This window comes from Odontomachus brunneus, unplaced genomic scaffold (assembly GCF_010583005.1).
Source record: "Odontomachus brunneus isolate Ranch 3 - 2012 unplaced genomic scaffold, Obru_v1 Obru_scaffold_016, whole genome shotgun sequence".
Lineage (NCBI taxonomy): Eukaryota > Metazoa > Arthropoda > Insecta > Hymenoptera > Formicidae > Odontomachus > Odontomachus brunneus.
The window spans coordinates 95,145-118,381 of NW_022639466.1; the positions used below are offsets into that span (position 1 = coordinate 95,145).

The 23,237-nt window shown below is 32.5% G+C and overlaps 1 protein-coding gene and 2 long non-coding RNA genes across 5 annotated transcripts in view; 2 read left to right on the forward strand and 1 right to left on the reverse strand.

Annotated features, from left to right (window-relative positions):
• The window catches only part of LOC116841497, an 11,985-nt gene extending 3,222 nt beyond the window's left edge, over positions 1-8,763 (forward strand). The window contains exons 3-4 of the long non-coding RNA XR_004377564.1: positions 729-915; positions 3,894-8,763. This is a non-coding gene — a long non-coding RNA (uncharacterized LOC116841497). The remainder of the gene's footprint in view (positions 1-728; positions 916-3,893) is intronic.
• Positions 8,764-8,934: 171 nt separating this feature from the next.
• LOC116841493 (ornithine decarboxylase 1-like) lies at positions 8,935-20,805 on the reverse strand. 3 transcript variants are annotated; one of them, XM_032809496.1, is made up of 9 exons: positions 20,416-20,805; positions 13,697-13,870; positions 12,285-12,523; positions 12,128-12,204; positions 11,787-11,960; positions 11,365-11,704; positions 11,063-11,277; positions 10,760-10,968; positions 10,425-10,647 (listed from the first exon to the last, which is right to left on the reverse strand). In XM_032809496.1, exons 3-9 carry the CDS (start codon positions 12,469-12,471, stop codon positions 10,425-10,427), a joined length of 1,425 nt encoding a protein of 474 aa, XP_032665387.1. In that variant the 5' UTR covers positions 12,472-12,523; positions 13,697-13,870; positions 20,416-20,805. The 3 variants fall into 3 exon arrangements, with proteins under 3 accessions (XP_032665390.1, XP_032665387.1, XP_032665388.1); XM_032809497.1 differs by lacking the exon at positions 20,416-20,805 and adding an exon at positions 15,184-15,341; XM_032809499.1 differs by lacking the exons at positions 13,697-13,870; positions 20,416-20,805 and having other exon boundaries at positions 8,935-10,647; positions 12,285-12,471.
• Positions 15,557-18,977, forward strand: LOC116841496. The gene is made up of 4 exons (XR_004377563.1): positions 15,557-15,732; positions 15,807-15,857; positions 15,980-16,230; positions 18,200-18,977. It is a non-coding gene; the product is annotated as an uncharacterized LOC116841496 (long non-coding RNA).
• Positions 20,806-23,237: the final 2,432 nt, after the last annotated feature.

The following is a 23,237-nucleotide window of genomic DNA, read 5'->3' on the forward strand; positions in this document are numbered from 1 at the left end:
TATATATATATATATATATATATATATATATATATATATATATATATATATATATATATATATACATATATATGAATAGTAATACGTCATTTGACGTCATTTGCTGAGAGTTTTGAAATTTTTCAATCACTCCAATTCAAATTTAAAATACTTTTAAAGTACTTGAAATATATATAAACATACATATAAATAGATACGTATATGTAGATATGTAGATATGTATATGTAGTGTGTAAGTGAATATAATCAAATAATTTATTAAATATTAACAAATAACCTTGGCAAAACTTAATATCTATTACGGGTGATGATTATTAGCAATTGATGTGGTGCGTATCATCAAATAATTTGTAAAATAAGACCATATTAATATTTATCACATTATGTGATAAATATACGAAATACAAATACTTTGGTAACAGTCAAACTATTTAATAATTATTACGAAATTATTTGATACTTTATTTAGCAAAAAAAAATTAGTACAATTATATTTAAATTTGTTTTACTTATTATTTTGTAATCATTCCTAGACTATTGATAAATATTGCCATATCTGATACTAATTACAAAATATTGCACTGAAACGCTCAACTGAATGCATTTGTTAACTATTTACAAGACTTTTTAACTATTTACCTTTTTAACTATTTAACTATTTATTTAAAAGATTTGTTAACTATTTATTATATACAAGACTTTATTTGCAATGTGGATTTGATTTTCAGTCAGCGGCATTCGATAGCAAATAATAAAGTCAATTGATTCACGTTTTCTCGACAATGTCTCGCCACTTGATGTCGAGGACCACTCTATGTATGAGTCGAGTATGTACAATGACGAGGGTGTCGAGTACCAACTAGAAAGGGAAAGACAACGGATAGAAGAAAGAAGGAAAAAAAGCGCGAAGGAGTGGTAAGGAAACGACGCAGGCTTTTAGCGCCGATCGTTTTCCGGTTTTCCGTTCTCGCACGAGGCGCGGGTCTACCTCTATGTTCTTCGTCCTTTTCTCTATTCCCCTGCCTTTCTCGTTTTTTCTCTGTCTGTCCATTTGTCTGCCTAGCCTCTCTCGCGCGAGCGCTCGACTCTCCGCTCCTATTCCGTCTCAAGCGCGCGCGAGAGGGAAAGTATTTTATATCACGCTTGGCTTGGCAAGAGAAAGGGGACACGGTTCGCTCCTAATTTCTGCTTTAACTTCGTGAACCTATATATCGCGTTACTCGCGTGGTATATGTACGCGTACGTGTAACTCGACGTTGTGCTCGAATTGTTCCGCGCCCGCGCTCTCTCGCAGTGCGCCGTGAGTTTACGTCCTGACGTGAACTTTGATACGTCGCGGATACATTATTATACATCGCGTACTATGTACACAATATTTCATAACGGATGCAAGAAACTCAAGACAGCTCGTTGGAAGAGATCGTCATTTTTCAAAATAATATTTTATGTAGTCTTATAAGAAAAGGATAAAATAACGATCGTGCTCTTGAGAAAGAAAAACACTCTATATATATTTTGTAATTGATTCTCAAGGGGCCTTTTACCTGTTAAAATTTTCATGTGTTCATTTTTTGCTATTTTTCAATGTAAAATTAACATATTCAGATATGTTATTATTTTTGTGATGTTTAGTGTGTATTAATTCAATTTCATAACTTAACATTTTTTGTAGACGCTCAAAAACAGGCTACAATTTGTAATTTGGCATATTTATTATATAAGCATAAAGGAACATTAAACATATAATCATACTCCGGAAATTTTTTTCTCAAAATCATGTCTTTAAATTTGTTTTACAAAATTTCTCAAAGACTGTTCAAATAACTGATTTCAACCATTCTACATATTTTTAATATAAGCATATACTTCGAATTCTCTGAAATTTTAAATTTAATTTCAATAAATTAAATATATAAAAATAAATTATTTTAATAAATAAAACTAAAATTTTAATATCTTTGTATTATGTGAAAAGTTGCTTTTTTCTGCGAGGAATTTTTTGTGAAGAATTTTTCTGTGAGAAAAAGTTGCTTTTTTCTGTGAGAAAGATAACTTACATTTTGCACTGACACTGTTTCGTCAATTTTCAATTTTCCGCAAAATTCGAGATATGTAGCTTCTACACTTGTACTGAAGATATGTGGTAAGTTTGAGATCAATTAACAGTATGTCAAAAGCCTTTAAATATCTATATATGAATGTTGTAGAAATAAATGTTATGCCATAAAATTAAGATAAACTTGAAAAAATATTTTGAAAGTCAAGAAATCTATATTTTATTGATCATAAATCTATACATTTCGGTTCCATCTGAACACTCTTCAGTGATTAACAAAATGAATGTTCATCGATTTGCTAATTTGTTATCTCGTTTGTATGACAATAGTACAAAATTGTTGATTATCTGATTCTTATGTTTACTTGTGTATTTTTATTTACTATTGAAGAGAGTCCGAATAAAAGCGCGAAAAGTTTTTGACTTTAAAAATATTTTTCAGGTATTATATAATCAATAAAATCAATATAATATTAATAAATCATATTTCAGATTTACTAAATATAGCAAATTTTTATACTATTGTATATTTATATATATAGGCTTTTAAAGACTCTTAACATACTAATTGATATCAGAGTAATCTTTTTTATTATGAAATTTTGATTCAATAGTCTTCGAGAAATCTTGCATATTAGGTTTGAAAACATGATTTCGAGAAAGACGTGTTGAAAATGTTAGATGCGGCATTTCTGAACAACTATTTATTTTTTATATTACCTTGTACTTGCAAAGTTAGAAATTTTGCATACAAATGTTAAAATTTTCATGTTACTTATTTTTTGATATTTTTTAATGTAAAATTAACATATTATCGATATGTTCTTATTTTTGTGATATTTAGTGTATTGTATTAATGTCAACTTCATAACTTAACATTTTTTATATGTTACTTAGAAATGGCATATTATTTTGAATTTTTTAATACAATTATAAAAGAATAACATTTTTTTAAAAGTTACTTTAATATATTATATTAATAAGAATTAAAAAGCGAGTCTACAAATTATTGTAAACTTTATATAACATATAGAATAACCAAATTTATTAAGAGAAAATGTTTCTATCATGAATAAGTTATGTTAAAGTAATTAACATCAAATGGTAATATAATATGAAAAATAAGTTATAACGCGTTCATCTTTGTATACATATTATAGGAACAAAAATGTGCTGTTGACATTCCTTTACGAGTTATTTTAACTATTCTTCCGTATATTTTTTACTATTCCTTATGTTATTTTCACAATTGAGCTTAAAGTCAAAATAACAAGCATAAATGTAAGAAAATAATGAGTTTAGAGAAAGAAATAAGAACTCACAAACGAAGATATCAATCAAAAAATAGGAAAAAGGGGCAATTCGAGTTCAAGCACAGGACTAATAGTGCTATGTACCATATGGGTAAAACCTTCCTTGTGTTAGGAAATCGTGTAATATTTATTGAACATGAGTAATTAATATAAATAATCAGACGTTTCGGCTCAATCATAAACCCTCTTTATTGATAATAAAAACTCAAGGTTTACAATACGAACGCACTACAATTTTAAAATAATGAGTGTCAATTAATTAACATTTATAATTCATTGATAAATAACACATTATGAATGAGTTATTTATACACGAAATTAAAATTGGACTTTCTGAGACGTGTAAAAAATGTTAAAATTAACATTTTACGATATATATATATATATATATAACAAATATGCCAAGTTAGAAGTCGATGCGTTGCGTAGTTTATCCAAAAAAAATTCCTGAATATTTTGTCAGGCATCTAAAAGTGAGAAACCCCTTAATCCAGTTCATGTGCAGAATACGATTATGATTTCAGCGTTGATTCCATGACCGGCGGAATATCACCGATGAATTCTTATATTCGCGGCGCGGTGAGGAAACCCACTAACTACTCGAGCCGATCGCGCGAGGACGAGGACGAGGCGAAGCGCGCCGTCACGATCGAGAGAAAGACAAAGCACCTCGCGGAAAGTGGGAATGTAGACGGAGCGGAGCGAAGAGAAGGAGATGCAGCCAGCGGCTCCTTGGCGTGAGTCCGGCTAAAAGTGAAATCGACTATGCACCGCCTTGTATCATAGCCGTTATTATATGTTATCCAAGCCGAAGGGGACGGCGAGGAAGTCCGAGGCCGGCGTTACCAGGAGTTGCGCCTAGTGGAAACGTAACTCGCGCCAGGCTCACGTATCCTGGGGCGGCATAGTGGCCGTAATTATCGCGACATTGGTGAAAATAGCAGTAATCGCACACCGCGAGAGTCGCCCGATTGTGAATCTGTCGAGTGTAATCTGCATATATGGGGAAATCCGCGTTACCTCCAATTCCCCCCTTCTCTTTCGTCTTTCGTCGGACATTCGGCTCTTAGGAACGCGTACAAACCATCCGCGCGCTACAGCCATCCACGTTAATTACGAAAGTGAAAGTACACAGCTCGCTCGCGATGCTGGATATGAAGTAAAAAGAAATCCGCGGGCTTCCTCTTCTTCTTCTTCATCCTCTTTCCGGTTGCTTTTACGTAACCGATTAATCTCGTTATTATTTTATATCTCGAGTATAATAACGTATAATAACGTGCAAATCTCTCCTTTTTCCAGTCACGCGCATTTTTGAGGGGAGACAATCGATTGAATATATTCAACGAAGACGTTTAGTTTTTCAGATGTTGCGAGTTTTGCGATTACATTCTTATCGTCGTTATCACGATATATAACAGCCTTTATGATTTATGATTGCGAAACGTTATACCATTGATTTCTTACTGCTATCGAACCGTCAGCCGCCAGCGAATTTCGATAACAAAACCCGGAAGTCGTTCCTACGAGTCCCCGCAGAACCAAATTTCTAATGCGATCTCGCAATATCGATCGAACCGCGCGAGTCACGGAATTTCGTAAAAAGATTTCACTGTGCACAGCCGGGGAAGCAGCCGCGAGGAACGTAATTCTCTCGAATCGTGCCAGAGTCGTTTTTACAGGCTCGTATTATAATCTGTAAAAAATATGCCAATTAAACGAAGCAATAAGTACCTAATCCACAAACATGGAAACTTTCCGTCATCGAGAACGGCGAAAAATCATAAAAAATACATAGTTTAACAAAAGCATAAACATATTCGTCCGAATGAATTTCGTTCACGAATGCGCGTAGGCGATAAAGATTTATTTCATCGCTGACGAATAAATTAACTTTCGTGCGAAAGTGTATTCGTTGTTTGTCGTTTGGTGAGTTTTTGAGCTATACACTCGTTTTCGTTAATTTGTTTTTCGACATACAGTCTGCCCGACTCGGACGAAAATATTGTGACGGCCCCGCGTGTAAACAATAATTTTATATATAGGGAGATTAGTAATTGTTGTGTAACCATCCGGTTAGGCAGCGCATTACTAATAAAGCTGCAGTCTCTACCTTTCACAATACATAACGGGGACCATGACTGTCTGCTCGCCTGCCTGCCTGCCTGCCTGCCTGCTCGCTTGCGCCGCGTGTGCACCGTCCAAAACCTTGGCCGGTTGAAATCTCCGGCTGCGATTTCGCGACGTAGCGTAAATAATGTATACGTACATAAACAATGCGCAATTCACAATTTCTTTAACCTTACGATGCTCTGCACGAGACCCGATAACGAGAGTTAAAAAAAAAGGAGTGATCCATTCGTTTGTCATTTTTCGAATAAGTAATTCTGTGTTATCTGAAACGAGATTTCCCCTCAATTATCACACTTCAGTTTTTCACCGCGTGACATATTAAGGAGGTTGTAAGGCTCAGTATTGTATTTTTACCATGACGCATTAAGAGGACTACTCATAAGCTTACTATTTGTCGAACAAAATTACGTTTCTATTCATTAATTTTATTATCCAAGTAATAAATATTAATTTTAGATGCAGTTGAGATGGATATCACAAGTAAAAATATTATTTTATTTTTCTTACCAATACTTCATTTGTACATCAGTTGACCTGATAGAAATGTATAGATAATAGTATATAAATGTATAAATGTTTAAATACGTCCACGGTAAACAATTTTATATCAGTGTTGAAATCAACCCGTATAAAAATTCTTGTCCAATTTTTAATGTCCAATTTTTAACTTACCTATATATTAATTTAATATATTATTGTTGCGTTATTTTGGTTATTCTGTATTGATATTCATCATTTTCAAGTCTTAAAATAACGGAGTAGTATGCAAGTTATATTTTCGTGTTAATTTTCAACATATTTATTATTTATTTACATTTTTATCTTGCATTAAATTAACACAAAAATTAGGATGGATGAACTGAGGCATATGAAATATATTAAATTTAATATAAAAATGTTTACAGTGTGTATATGTATATCTATTTCGAGTATTACCATAAATTACGAACTTTCTACCGCCATATTTTTCAAACAAAACAATTAATAATTCTGAAATTTATGTATAATGTCGATATATTAATTTCTAATATCTCTCATAGTTTCTCTCATATTAAAACCCTAATTTTAAAATATTTACAAAAAATTAAAAATTAAAATTAAAAATAGCACGCTTCAAGGAACACGTATAAAAAATTGTCAACTTTATTTTTATATATCTCAATTCTCGGATAGTCATGTTTTTTTTTAAATTATATGAGTAGTCAGATCATATTTAAATTTATATGTATCTCTACATAGCACGAAACACGCGGACGCGCGTCTTGATATTATCTTGGATGTACTCCGAATGTTCTAGAGCATTTCTCAGAACATTGTGAACACATTCAAAATGATTCTGAGACGTTTTGTGCTATCTGACGTAGTGAAAGTGAACTCATCTTGTCTTACAATCTCTTTAATCGACGTCACGAGACATCACCTGATTGTTCCTAGTTGCACGAAGTCGCATCTTGAATCAAATGTCGAGTCGAACATTTGCATTAATATCCGTCTCCTCACTGCCTTTCTTATTATTTCCTCCTTTTTTCATTTTGCGTATACAGCATCCACTGTGTCTCATATAATTTCCATGTCTCCGACACCGCGCTAGAAATTACGATAACGACGTTTGGGTCGAATGTGTTCGTTTACTCAGCTGTGTCGCGTAAGCAAGACACGTACTACACACGACGTCATGTATGCCTGAACTTAGATCAGAAGTTACAGGATTTTCGGCTTTATGTCCCGAAATAAGATAAGTAATAAGATAAGAAAAAAATAAGAAAAAATAATAAGATAAGAAATAATAAGATTAAAATCGTAATTATTTAAAATTAAAATAATAAGATTAAAATCGATAATTAACGTTACTATAATCCTATTATTACAATTAGAATTACTTATACGCTTTTCAATTTCAAGTATTATATGTAAGGTTGAAAATTGTATAACCCTCGATTTAATAAATGTTTATCTATAACGTCGTGTGTATGTGCTGACTACTCGTCAATGTGTTAATTACATTACATTTGAGACTTCTTCTTTTTCATGTTATCATTGCAAATTTTTGGAGTTATTTACACATCCATCGATCATTTAGTCTTATTCGTTCGCGAGCGATTAAAAGCTTAATAATCAGATTTCATCCCTTTGATTAGATATTTTTTATCAAAATTAATCTTCTCTCTCCTTCTTTTAATCAGTGTCGCGCGATATCTTTTCAATTCTTGATTACAGAAGAAAACGTGTACATTATGTTAACTACATTAATGAATATTTTTATTATAGAAATTAATTCATAGAATAAAAACAAAAAGGTAAATTTATGGAGTGAAACTTTAAAAGATTTTGAGATGTTGATACGAATATAAAAATTTTTGAGTGCGAAATTGTATAAACACTAGCATTTTTTTCCGAGATAATTCATCATTTGAGCTGCTGTGTTGCGATTCATTGTACGCGAAACCACGTACAATTATTTAATTTCATGTAAAAGTAGAAATAGGCATTCTTTCTCTCTTACACTCGACATATAAGTATCGTCATATTGTTACACGTAAAATTATAGTATATATACCATGTTATTACCAGTTGAATAACGGGCTAATGATGGGTTTTTCACAATGTTGATGATATTATACATTCACATTTCCCCTCAGGCTTTATTCCACCGCACGTGGGTTTATATCGTGAAATGGAAATCACGTTTTGTTACACGCGGCACGATAAACTGACTTCGGTAAGGATTATGAAAAGGTCATACTCTACCATTACTCTACCATACTTTTACTCTAACCACGCCGCTGCAAATCCGTTATCCACGATTTACCCGCTTTATCTACCTCGCAAGTAAACCTGTGTACCTGCTATAATTCTTTCAAAGTTAGCTGCTGGAATTCTTACATGTGCAGATTCAAAGAAATTTCTGGGACTTAGTCCCTACCAAAATTAAATCAGCAATCCTAAGCGTTAGTCGCGTTAAAAATTGTTATATTATACGGAGACATATATATCAAATAATATTTGCAACTTAGTATCACGACAAAAAAGTTAAAAAATATATATGAGGGTTCTATGACTAAAAAATATCTTCTGTGTCTCTTATACATGTACTAAACGTGACTTTAACAAAGACTCGCCAGAATGATTGTTAAAGTGCCAGAATAGATTGTTAAAATGATGGTGTAAGTGTAATATCCAAAAATATCCATATTGATCTTATATATTTCATTACATTTATTAACCGATTAATCATAATTAAATGATAATATTAATAATATATAATGTAATAGTAATAAGAATAATAATATAGTAGACATATAATACAATCAGAATAATAATAAGAAATTATCAATTGCCTTTGAATCTTGTGACAGCTGCCTCAATGCCGTAAAGTTCCTAGCAATTCTACAGAGTTTCTATGTTTGCTTGATATAGCAAAAAGAATTTCAGGAAATACATTTGTTCCTTATAATATATAGTACATATGTTGTACGTGTCATCTTAATATTTTAACGAAGTCTTTTGTTTTTTGTTTATATCGTAAAATATTAATCATAGAAGAAGATTAACTTGCCTCGAGTAATGCCCAAAACTTAAGAAATTATTTCCTTATCTTGTATTTGTTTGGAATATGAGACTAAATAAAAGCAGGTTTATAAATTGTTACTACTTATGGCCAATATGTTTCTTCTGTAAGATACCGAGAGAGAAAGAGAGAGTAACAAAATTTTCCAATTAGATTACGTTTATATATTTTATATGTGTATAATTTATACTAAAATGGATTATAGTTCTTGTTCTACATTAAATGTGCAAATTGTAAAAAATTTTCTAAGAAAAATTAGCAAATAGTTCCTCTCTCTGAAATCTCGATTTCTACATCTATAAATGTGGAAGCTATAGTACGCCCTATAACACATAATGTATGCACAGAGAAATATGCGATTAAATATCTATCGTGATATCTCTGTGTATCATGCAATGGCAGAAATATCGACAATCACGAATATTAATAATGCAAGAAGTAATTTCTTCGTTAGTAATGTCGGAAAGGGACCACTCTTAATAATCTACTTAAAATTTGCATTTTACACAATTATTACTCTAAAGTTATTTTCAATAGAAATAAGTGAAAAAATTTTCAAACATTATTCATATGAAACAGTTTACATAAAAAATGTACGTCAAGATTAAAAATCAACATATCTAGATATGCTCTTCGTCTAGACAATATTTTCGAGAGAAATAAGAAAAAGAAAATTCGTAGAAGGAACAAGATACAAGATATTTAGACTTATGTGCAACACTTATATTCAGAAAAAACTCATCGAACTGAACAGAAAAGCCTATCATTTTGCAAACTACGATAATTTTTAGATATTAAAGAATGTTGAGATATCAATTAATGTGTATGATACTGTGGAACAAATTCTGTAAGGCAGTTTGAAAAAAACATGTCTTAAATATGTTTCCTGACCTTCTAGCAATGGCAAAATAGACGGTCCAATAGAGCAAGCGTTTTGCTGCTCACAAAGTTATTTTTCATTTCGCAGTAATCAGATACCCATCACTGCTCAGGAGACAGTCAACAAACCCAAGTATGTCTTTTCAGATTACCTACAGAGCTCGTCCTACCGCATAATGTTTATTTGTCTAAATTTCTGTAATTAATATCAATAATTGCTATTTACAAGAATGGTAAATCTTTGTATTCAATTTAACGAGTTCTATCTGTGTTGCGACACCTTAATTCAGATATTCTCTATAAAATTTCACTATTTGAGCCTTTGCATACTTATCATTTAATTATCAAATTGAAAAAAACGAGAAAAAGATAAATAAGGATTGATATAGTGAAAGTTGCAAAAATGCGCGTCAACTTTGGAAAATGCAAATATCTCCCAAATTATTTGTGAGAAACCAATCATTGATGTGAGACAAGGTTAATTCAAAGGATCCACCTCAACATATTCGAACATAAAAGATGACTTTGTATTAGGAGCGTCTGCTAATATTTCAGCCGGTGCTAAGTTTATTTGTCGATCAGCGTCCATCCATGGATCGATATCGTTCCCTGCAATATCCAAACCAAGTCGCAAGTTAGCTGGGGTATTGCCAATGACAAAATGATCTTCAGTTAATGGCAAAACATCCTTCAGTAAAAGCCTGCAAGAAATGTCCAGATGAAATCATTCGGCTCTTTATTAGGAAGAAAAAGGAACAAAGACCTAACGATGAAATGCATAAGACATATTGAATAATATGAAAATTTTCGTACCAAATGCTTTCATCGGCAACAACGTGCACTTTAGGCACCGGGAATCCGTTGAATGGTGAAGCAACAGGCAATGTGTAGGCACCCATGTTTTCGAAAAGGATCCAATCGCCAAGTTCCATGTCATACAATAAGATATTCTCGACGACTTTGTCCAATCCATCACACGTTGGACCCCAGATGCTCGATGGAATCAACTTTCCACAGCCATCCTAACGAAACACGTTTCATACGTGGCATTTGTAGTTAAAGTAAAAAAAAATATTCTGTCGATACTTTTGCACTTTCTTCAATAAAGCAACTTACTTTAAGAGGAAGAGGAGTTACATGTTGGTGATCATACAATAGACAATTAAACGATCCGTAAACACCATCATTGATGTAATACATATTGTGCGTAATAGCGCCAGAAGAACTCTCATCTCCGCGTACAGAACGTTTACTGTGGATGCTTGTTGCTAGTGTGAATGCAGATGCTACGTAGAAACGGCCCGGTTCAGCGATCACGTGAACAGCATCAGCTAAAAATATTTCACTTATAAGTTGCGATTTCAAGTGCAAAATATGTCTTAATCGTGACTGTAATAAAACAGCCTAGTGTAACTTACTATTGAAATATTCATCAAGCGCTTTGTTGATAGTGTCTGCCATTTTGTCAATGCTTGTGTCTTTGTTACCTGGATAACCCCCGCCAATATCTAGTAGGTAAGGTTTAAAGCCGAGATCGGTAGCTATATCAAATAATATTTTGGAATGGCGGATAGCACGATGATAGACCGGTGGATCTTGACATCCTGATCCAACATGGAAGCTGATACCTATTACATTGAGACCCAGCGCACGTGCAAGACGTAAAAGATTAGGAGCCTCGTTTATGGGATCGCAACCAAATTTCATGCCAAGCGGACATTGAGCTACCTCCGCATCACAACGAATTCGCAAAACGATCTAAAATAAAGAAGGGTTACTGCTGTAAATGGTGTAATTATAATAAATGAAGTACAGGAAAATATACGCAGCAATATACTACCTTTGCCATTGGAAAGAGTTTCTTGATTTTGTGCAGTTCGCTTTCATTGTCTATTGTCATGGTTTCCACCCTCATTGCAGCAGCATGACGAATATGTGAAGCTGGTTTGGCCGGATTAGCAAAAATAATTCTCGAAGAATCCACCCCAACACTTAAAACTTTATTTATTTCGCCCTGTAGAGTAGAAAGATATTATACACAATAATCTTTTAATAAAATAAAGCTTATTAGTTAGCATATGTTGTTGAAGTAAAACTTGTTAGAAAGAAGTATATTTATCGATAAATAATAAATAAAAGATTAAAAGAAGAGAAAGAGAAAAAATGTTTATTTGTATTTACCTTGGAAGCACAATCAAAACCGATACCAAGAGCTGCTAATACTTCGATTACGATTAAATTGTCATTACATTTCACAGCTGGAATAAGAAGGAAAGCTTATATAAGTAAAATTTTTCTACATCTCGCATAATACAAATTTCTAACGTTATTCGCTTACCGTAATAGGGCTCAACTCGTGGCAATTTTTCTTTCCAAATTTGATGTTTTCGTACAATATCTCCTATATCCAGCACGTAAAAAGCTTCTTCTTGTAAACCGCTCATTGCAATATCTTTTATGACGGTCATTACGTTGGATTCGTGGTCCAACACATGGATGCGTTTGTTTAAATTTATATCCTTCATATTGATTAATTTCGATAAATTAATTGATACTCTGTAGGTGCTAGGCAGCAAACTGAAATCCCAAGGAATATCAAAATCAATATAAACGATATATATATATATATATATATATATATATATATATATATATATATTAAGAAGTAAATATCATGATAACCAATATATCAAAAATTCTTCCGTATATCTATGTGTGTACTTGACTTCATATATAGGATGTCCCAGACTTTTCTCCGCAATTTTTGTGAGAACGTAGAATGAATTGAGGTGAATATAAGAGTCCCATACCATCTTACAATATTCGCAATAAATCTCTAGATATTAATTAAAGAAGATTAGTGAAAGATCACACGCGATATATGATAAATGAGCTGTAATGGCTGTTATATACTTATTAGATCAAACTGAATAAAAAAGTTTTTTTATCATTTTGCAAATAATCACATAGATTTTGAATATTAATTAAAGAAGATTTGTGTATTATCATGCACAATAATTTTCTTTTATTAATAACTAAAAATCTACGTGATTATTTGCAAGATAATAAAGGGATTTTTTATTCAATTTGACATTTACATCAATCTTCTTTAATTAATATCTCGGCTATTATTACGAATATCGCAAAACGGTATGAGACTTTTATATTCGCTTCAATCCGTTCTACGTTCTCACATAAATTGTGAGGAGAGTCGTACATAATAAGTATATAAAAATAACTTAAAATCTCTAGTAAATTCCGGGTCACGGAGATATCTGAAACAACTTAAATTCTTCAACTTTCAAGATATGATAAAGAAAAAAAAGAACTTCAAAGTGACTCGAAAGTCTATCATTAAAAGAATGTCATGCACTTAGGTTGCATTCTAAAATATTTTTTTTGAAGGAAGTTTTACTGAAAACTCATATATATATAACGTGAATTATAGATTTTCAATAAAATTTTCCTCAAGAAATGCAAAGTTGAAAATTTTACCAACAAAATACTGACTGCTCTCTACAAAGCTTACATCATATTACTTGCACAAAATTATAAATGTTTTTACTTAATAAAAGTATGGTTCATTATGTGCAAGCATTTGTAATTCTGTGTAACCAATACGCCGTAAACTTTGCCATAAGCTAAGAATCAATACTTCGTCAGTAAAATTTTTAAGTATGGCATCCCATTAATTATCTGCGTATTAATAACTAGAATAAATTTAGCATAAAAAAGGAAAACATAACATACGAGGCAGCTGTCAATGCGAATTGGGTGAGTCGTGGGGAAGCGGGTTAAGACAAGATCACTGTGGGGGTGCTAGCAAAGCCACGGGGGCTCTGCGTTCAGGGCCAACTTCCAGTTGCCGCAGTTATTCGAGCACCCACCAGCAGACTGGCCTACCAGCCTAGCGCAGATAGAACCCTGTCAAAAGAGAAAAAATGTTTAATTTGAGCAAACACTATTGCATTAAATTTATCAAGACTATAACATTGCATTGGTCTCTGAATATATAACGAATAGTCAAATCATTCGTCGAAACGACATTATTTCGACGTCGAGAGTTATCAATTCGGAATTGAAACTGTGTGTTGAAACTTTGGTATTGACGAACAACAAAACGTTGTGTAAAATCGGATGATAGATTTGTAATATGTTTACGGAGGTCAAATATCAAGACGACATCGAAACAACGCCGATACGATTTTTAAATGAGAAAAAAATGAATAGAATATGAAATAGAGTATCAAATATATATACACAAAATATAGAAAAATAAATCAAAACTTCTATTATTTTCTGTTCAAGCAAAGCAACTTTTATTGTTCAAAAATACCAAAACATCCACACAAACTTTAAATCAACAACTTTCGACATTAGTCGAAATAATACTTCGACGAGTTTTTTCTAGCTAGGTGTTAGTACAATACATATTTGAAAGAAATTTATACTGGGTTTTAAAGCGGTTTGAACATCTTTTCCTCGATGCAGTTTAAAGAACGTAGCTAATAGCCCAATGAGATAACTTAATTTCTGGAAATGAATAAAAACAAATTCTTTTATTAGAGAGCAACAGCTGCGTTTCAAACAGTATAAAAAAAATGTTCAAACTGTTTTATGAAACCTAAATTATATATATGTATACATATATAATCGAAAGTATAACTTTAAAGTGTACAATAATTTGCACAATATTTTAAGAAAGAAGGGGCAGGTTCTGTTCCAGATTTCAACGTATTTAAACACACACACACACATATATATATATGTATATATATATATATATATATATATATATATATATATATATATGTGTTAGATAAATTATACAACGTACTAAAATAATTTTACCATCAGACTACTTATCTTATCATACTTTTATCAGAGCAAACTAAATCTGACTTGAATAAATTTGAAACCAATATCTACTTCAATAAAATGCGTGTAACTAGAGGGAATATCAATTATTTTATACGTTCAATTTTGTTTGTCACCGCATGTATTCAGAATAAATATGCTCTGAATGAAATTTGTTCTGTTGCAGTCATTGTGTAGCGTCACAAATAAATAATATCTGAATTTAATACTCGCTTGTGCATTGTCCAAATAATTACCCACGTGTCGTAAAATAAGAAAGACAATAAAGAAAATAACAATTTACCACTAATAATTTATAGAATAATTTATAAAAAGTCAATGGTGATTACAACTCAATAAAATACAGATTTCTTTCTTACCTGACGTTGGCGAATAATTCTCGTTTTTTTATTTGTACAACGCATACACCAAACAATGCAACCACTCAAAGATTTTATCTTGAAAATTCTAGTTGCTCGTGTGTCTCATGCACAATTGTAAGGTACAAATGTTTTATAAATTATTGAAGAAATTTAATTAATACACTATAAACGTGGTAGTCGCGAGACAACGATGAGGTTCAGATTGGCGAGAATCCAGAACGATACTGAGCCTGAGACAACTATTTAGGCCAATACTTATACGAGGAAGATAAGTAATATCAGCCAGTCTTTGCGTGGTTCCACGGTTGCATCGTACAAGATGTCTTATCTGTCAACCACGAGAAACACGGTTCATAGCACTGCATTTTCAAGTAGAGGGACAAGATACAGAGTTCATTGGAGGATGGCGCACGGAGGATGGAGATGGCTTTTCCCTCCACCTCACCGTGGGGGTTGGGGAATAACGTGTCTAATCTACATAATCGTCGCGACATTATCAATCAAAAATACTATATCAAAGATTGATATAAATATCACATTGATAAGGTATCCGAAGTAGCTGAAAATAGTACGGAAATTTTTACGAGGAAGTAAATATAATATCTGATTCAATGTTACAGAAATATACATTTGCAAAATATGAAGTGGATCTCTTCTTGCTAACATAAAAGGTAGGACTAAAGTAAAAGACGTCGAACGGCACAATGACAAAGCACAATGCACATAATATCATTTTGTGCATGAATCTCTTTCTTCCTTTTTCTACTTCTGAAATTGAGATTAAATTTTCTAGTTTCCTCAATCTAATGCACAAAGAAGTTACGTAATATAACAATAGCTCTGCTGGTTCGAACAGGAAATACCCGTCTGAGCAAGATAGCGCAAGAGATATGCGCTTTGAGATATAAGTAAATCAGTTGTAAAGTATTGGCCGTTCTGCAAACATTGATGCTGAAACACGTGGCGCAAAATAAGAGAGACAATAAAAAAAAAAAGAAAGAAAAAAAGAAAAGCGAGGGAACACATCTTATCGTCATTACAAAGGTTAGTATGGTTGCATATGTTGTATATAATGTACTCTAACTTAGTGACTGTCAATATTTACTGGAAAAATACACATATAATAAAAAAAACACGTATAAAATGTATATAAAAACTGTATCATACAAAATACACGCACGTCATATTTCGGCGAAATCGATACCTATTTTCTGCAAGCTATGGAAACTAGATTCTTGTACTTTGTCGCGCTAAGTGGATAAATGCGCACGAAGAAAGAAATGAGCCTTACTTAAGGGGATGCTGAATACAGACATAATCAGTTTTCATAGGTTGCACTGTTTTCTTATTTTCATTTGCAAAATTTTGTCTTATTCTTGATATAATAGGGTGCATTTTTTAACGCATTGACATTTATATACTTTCCCTCTGTAAAGATATTTGCAATTCTATGCAACCAAATAAAAAACAATGCAAACTATGGAAACTGATATAAACTTTGATGTAAATTAAACTTCGATATAAATATAAAAAGTAATTTAATTAAATATAGAATATAAGAATATAAATAGAATAAAATGGAAGTATATTTAGAAAAAATTTTTGAATATAACAATTTTTCCGTGAAAAATAAGATGAATGTGATAATTAGTGATATATAACCTCATCGTAAAAATAAGTAAATTAATAATGTACGTGTTAAGCTAAGTATACAAAATTGATTTTGTTAGAAAGCTTCAACATTTAGGGGTGTATTTGTATGTATGTGTATATGAAGCTGAAGTGTGTATATTACTTTGTGGGAAATCATAACTGTGTTGTGTTGTGTGTGTTGTTGTTTTGATTTCCTAAAAGTCTTTCAGATTTCGGACAGTATATCACCTCATTCTGTCTAAGCGTATCGCTTGATTAAGATTATTTATTTATTTTTTAATGCAGCTAACATAGCTAACGTTTGGAATTCTTCAAAATTTACTTCAGAATATGCCTAGAATTATATAAGAAAAATATTAGGTAAAGCAGAACTTTTCCAAATTTTGTTATGTTCAAGATGCAAATTCCTTACATCGGCACTCTAAAGAATGTAAGGATGTAAGGAATTTGCGTCTTGAACATAACAACACTAGCTTTGACGAATTGCATGGACTATACTTGACTTTATACCATTTATTGAAGAGGACCACATCCAATGGTTAAAACATCTATTGTGTATTTATTAATTTTTTATTAAACACGTAATAACTGTAACTTGGCTTTATATGTCCATATTAATCATTTTATAGATTAGAACTTCCAGATTCTGACACTTTATTCTGATAAAGTGCTCGGACAATTTAATTTTTTATAAACAATACAATATTGCTAGTTAGAACTCTTTGGAATACGCTTCAGTGTGTTTAGTACTACTCGAGAACTATTTTAGATGAATTTTTCAATGCACTTATAGTGGATACTTTTTATTATTGTTAATTTTTTGCTTTTATATAGAAGAATTCTTTTCAGAAATTTTGTAAAATTATAGATTTTACAAAATTTGATAAAATATATTGGTGAAATTCGCGCAGGATAAAGTGATATCCAGCGTGAATCTGGCACATCAGTTTGTTCAAATCTATTTTTCTGCTTTAATGAGCGAAACTATTTATTTAATTTATAAAAACACTAAAATTATTTGCAAGAAAGCCAAAACTCTTAATAGTTTGTGATCCTCTCACAATAGTTTGTGATCCTCTGCAAAGTGATATGTCAATTTCACACACAATATTTAAAATGTTAACAACGTTATATTTTTTTAATTTATGGGAAGATTTTATTTATAATATTTTCTCAAAAGTGAAACTGATCTAGTAACTATTTAGTAAAGTAACAATTTATTTTATGTCATAAATTTCCAATTTATGACATAAAATAAATATCTTATTTAGTTATCAAGCACTTTCACCATGAAAATAAGAAAATATAATACTCTTATCAGAATTTGATGATACTAATGATTCTCCATATACATATACAGCAGATTTAAGGTCACTAAATATCACGGGAATGATAAACTGTGGAATCCTGATCTTTGCCAAGAGATACCAGACTGAGATTGTACCTCTACTCATCGTTCACCCTGGATAGTGCTAAAGTCCATGATCTGTACATGCAGAATGTACTCAAATTCAGATTAGAATCATGGTTTTCAATTATTAAAATTACATATGTGATCAATGTCATTTTTTTTACTATACTTAAACCATTCTAGCAATGTTCCCACCACTTTTTAGGTAAATGATTATTATTTCCTATTATTTGAGGATCCAAACAATGATTTTTCAAGGTCTATTCAAGATATATACACTTGGCAGCAAAAATCGACACTTTCTTCCTTTTAACTTTCTTATCCTCCTTTTACTTCTGACATTAGAATTCTATCTGGACTAGAAAAATATTTTTTGGAATAATATCAATGTTTATGTACAGATACTACTTATCAAATTAAATTGACAAGTTTTCTACCATTTTACAAACAAATACAATAGTTTTCTAACCATTTACCTAAGATATAGAAAATTTCTAGCTAAATAAAAGTCTCCTTGTTATATCTGTATCTATATCTAAAAAAAAATAAGTCTTTTTCCCATTTATTTATTTATCTCAATAAGTAATTGTATCTTATCTACATATGAGAAAAGTTACATCTTTCTCAACAGTGAGTAACTGTCTCAATATTCGCTATCAGTAGTATGCTTGTAAAATTTTGATGTTCTAGCATTCACTATCCCAGACAACATAATATCTAAAATCGAGACATAAAACGTCTTAGAGATCATCTTTAAGATGTCTTTCTGACGATTTACGTATAAATGTCTTTAAGGTGTCTTAAAGATTATCTTTAAGACGTCTTATGTTCCGATTTTAGACATTATGTTTTCTGGGATCACTCTTAAATTTTATTCGAAACTTATAACTAACTTATAACTATTATAACTGACAATATATGAAATTTAAAATATGACCACACATATTTTCAGGAGATAATATGGATCTGTATTAACTAATTTATTAAGAAAAATGAATGCAACTGTTACCAATTAAGACATTCACCTTATATAAGTTAGTTGATACATATAATTGAGCAATTCTCTGGAATTTCATTTCTCAGAATTCTCAGAATTTCATACTCGCAACCGATTAAATAAATTTTTATGAATACACAGTTCATGATGTTCGCTACTATGATTTAGGGAATTCTATTTACAGACCACATTTCACTTGTTTTTATGCAATTATGTTAAACAGACTTGGTTTATTTATATATAGATATTAAGAAGAAAGAAGAAAAATATTATTGTCATATATATGCGATGCGGGTAGCGAACATGTTAAAATTGAAAATCTTGAATAAATTTGAAGTAAGAGAGCGGTGCGTTACACATATGTGACGCTGGTAGCGAACGTATTAAGAAACGTTACGCTTTACAAACGATACTCCATATCGAACGCGAAGAACACGTTCAAAATAAAAGGCATGATTGTGAGAACCATTCTCAAATGAGAAATATATCGAAAATGACCGCAGTAGCCAGCAGAGAAAACGCGACAACTCTTTATTAGGCACGTGATACTGGGTCTATTTTCTATTGCTGAACTAGTATACACTTTCAGAACTTAAAAAAGAGACAGATAAAATTTAGTGGAAAAAAGATGAACAAGAACTAGTGCAGCCAGTTCGGCAATAGAAAACAGACCCATAAAGGCGTCATTTGAAGACTATATCCTTATTCTGAATTCTCTTTCATCAATGAAAGTGCTTTTGAATATAATTGAAAGCCAATCAGAAAGCTCATAAGCTACATTTCAAGACACTTTCACCGATAAAAGAATTCAGAATAAAAAAATGTTCACTAGTGAAAGATATGTCGTTTTGTAATAGTCTATTGTTGATATATTTTCGAAAGAAAATATATATATATCTTGATAAAACAGAATAAAATGCCAATTAAACCAAGCGCCTAAAAATAAAAAAACGCATTTTTCCACTGAAGGGTCAATCGTTGAACTGCGAGCCGCAACCGATTACTTCAACTAGCTGCGGTATCGATTCATCGACGTGCAAAGAGATATTCTTCCAAGAAAAGAAGATATCTACGTGAACACAATCGTCCTCATCAAACCCGGTCACAGGCACGTTGTGTGAATCAGAATGACGATTACTGGTCTGTGATATTAGCTGGAAATACTCACCTTATCGAACGATCGCCACCCTGCGGGTCGGCACACGGTTATTGACGGAATGATGGAAGTTTTCGGTGACCGGATCCCAAAAATCAGTCAGATCGGTCGACGTAGATGGAAGTGTCGTTCGTGCGGCGACCAGTGCCTGTTGTAGAGTTCTCGCGCGAACGGTACTCGGTACGACGGTGTATCGATAATGAACATTCGTTTCGCCCGTTCGTAACCGTTTCTTACGCGTTACGAGCGAGCATCACGTCGTCAATTGTGATTTCAATTCGAGTCTTGAACGCGACTTTATTTCGTTTGGAGACCGGATAAATCGAAAACGAAAGCCAATTCCGCCGAGCTTCGCACCGCTACACGCACCACCAACCGTGCACAACGCGAAAAGACCTCTATGGATTCACGAAGGCATAGAATATGAGTAGTAACGGAGAATACCTACCGCGTTCTCTAGCTTGGCTTATATCGTGCACTTGATACGCATACTAAATAGATAGTAACTTTCTATTAAATAATCTTAATATCGACAATGCATATCGACGGCAACGCATTCAATGAATACAATATGTTTTGTTGATGAGTATTATACCAGCTTAATATATCGTTGTTTATATATATCGTCGATATTAAGATTATCTAATAGAAAATTACTATTTAGTACGCATATCAAGTGTACGATATAAACTAGGGCTCTGTGGCTTGGTTTACATCCTGCACTTGATACGCGTACTAAATAGTAACTTTCTATTAAATAATCTTAATATCGATGATGTACATAAACAACGGTATATTAAGCTGGTATAATACTCATTATGAAGACGTATTATATCGATTGAATGCGTCATCATTGATATGCATTGTCAATATTAAGATTATTTAATAGAAAGTCACTATTTAGTACGCATATCAAGTGCACGATGTAAACCAGGCCTATGCAACATACAGGGCTGCGTTCCAAAACCCTGCTCGACGGGTAAGAGTGGCATTTAATTGGCTAATGCCCATTTCTACTAAAGGCTATCATACACAAAATTCCGTAAGAACTTAAATCGTAAGCGTAAAGAAATCGACCAATCCTAATCGAATATTCGGCTCTTCGTAATAATGGAAGGATTACGAAGAGCCGAGTGCTCGATTGGGATTGGTCGATTTCTTTACGTTTACGATTTAAATTCTTACGTAATTTTGTGTGTGATGGCCTTAACTTTGCTTAACTTAACTGACTGATTATTCCAACAGAATTGACCAGTCGCATCTGTCAATTTTGACTAATGAGAAATGTGATTAGACAATTCTGTTAGAATAACCAACCGGTTAAGTTAATCAAAGTTGATAGAAATAGGTAATAATCAGAACAAAGATACCTTATAGAAATGTAATACTGATAAGTAATAATTTGGCCAGTGATAATTACTTATCAGTATTACATTTCTATAAGGGATAACCAAGATTTCTTTGGGTGCGTTTCTTTATTTACTGCGACTATTGACGCTATTGGCTCCTGCACACAGGACGCGGTAATGCTTGCCGCGCGGCGGAAGTCCGCGCGACAGCCAATCAATATATTGTTTTTCCGTAAGAACTAGAAGGTTATTACGGAAAGCAGCATGTTGATTGGTTGTCGCGCGAACTTTCGCCACGCGGCAAACATTATCGCGTTCTGTGTGCAGAAGCCATATGACGTCATAAAAGTAAACTGCTAGTAGCGTTCCGTTTTAACTTGGAGCACTGTCGAAGTGCTGCAAGGTGACAAATGGGAACGCACCACCTTACTGCCACTGCTTTACCTCTCCAGCTGCAGTAGTCGCAGTAGGAAGTGACATTCAAATTCGTGACGTCAAACTCGTCGAAGTGTTTTTGCAGTGCACTGTAAAGGTGCCTTTACATAGGAGCGACGAGCGTCGAGCGTCAAGCGTTGAGCACATGCGTAGTAATATATGAGTTGTTGCTGAAACGTAAGATTAATTTGATTGCATACTGAACTGCATGCTGAACTGTCAGTTGAATTTCGAGACATTTATCAACAATTCAGAAAAAATTGCAAGACATTACAAAATGTCTATTAATTATCGGCATTATTTGTGGTTATTAAAATGCAATAGCATTATTAGTAACGAATATTACAAACAAAAAGTGGAGTTAATTGCATTAACATCGCTAATTGTAAATGCAATATGAGCAAAACAAAAAAATAGGTTTGGGTGTTACAAGTATTCGCAGAAAGAAAGAGACACGGATTCTATTATGCAACATTGCCTTAAGGTAGTGTTTCTCAACTGTGGTAGTCAAAATTAGATTTTAAATAAAAGGTTCAACAACCGATGAATTCTTTTCAATGAAAGTGAAAAACAGATTTTTGAACACTATTGGTTCTTTCAAAATAGTAAAAATCGATAAAATAAATAAAATGATAGAAAAAAAAAAACAGTATGCTGACTTGCGTTGTAGTCGCGGAACTATAGATCGTGGCAACGTCGCATCTCTATTAGCGCTATGCGACGCCAAGCTATACAATGTTGCCATATCCGCAAAGCATGGTCGCGAACGAAAAAGCAAAAACCAAACTTATTTTTGCTGATTAATCATACTCTAATAATGTACGGTCAATTTCGCTGAGACTAAAGTACTTCTGTAAGTATTCAATTAATTTTGCCCAAATTTTCGTATTAATCCTTAGCGTAGGTCATTTGCAGTTGACAAATGCACGTTTACGTGTTATTTTTTACGTCAGCGCCATGTAAGATATCGAGAAAAAGAGTAAACTATAGCGGTAATTTATCGGAAACTATACGGTTAATCGAACCCATATTTAACACACATACGTATTA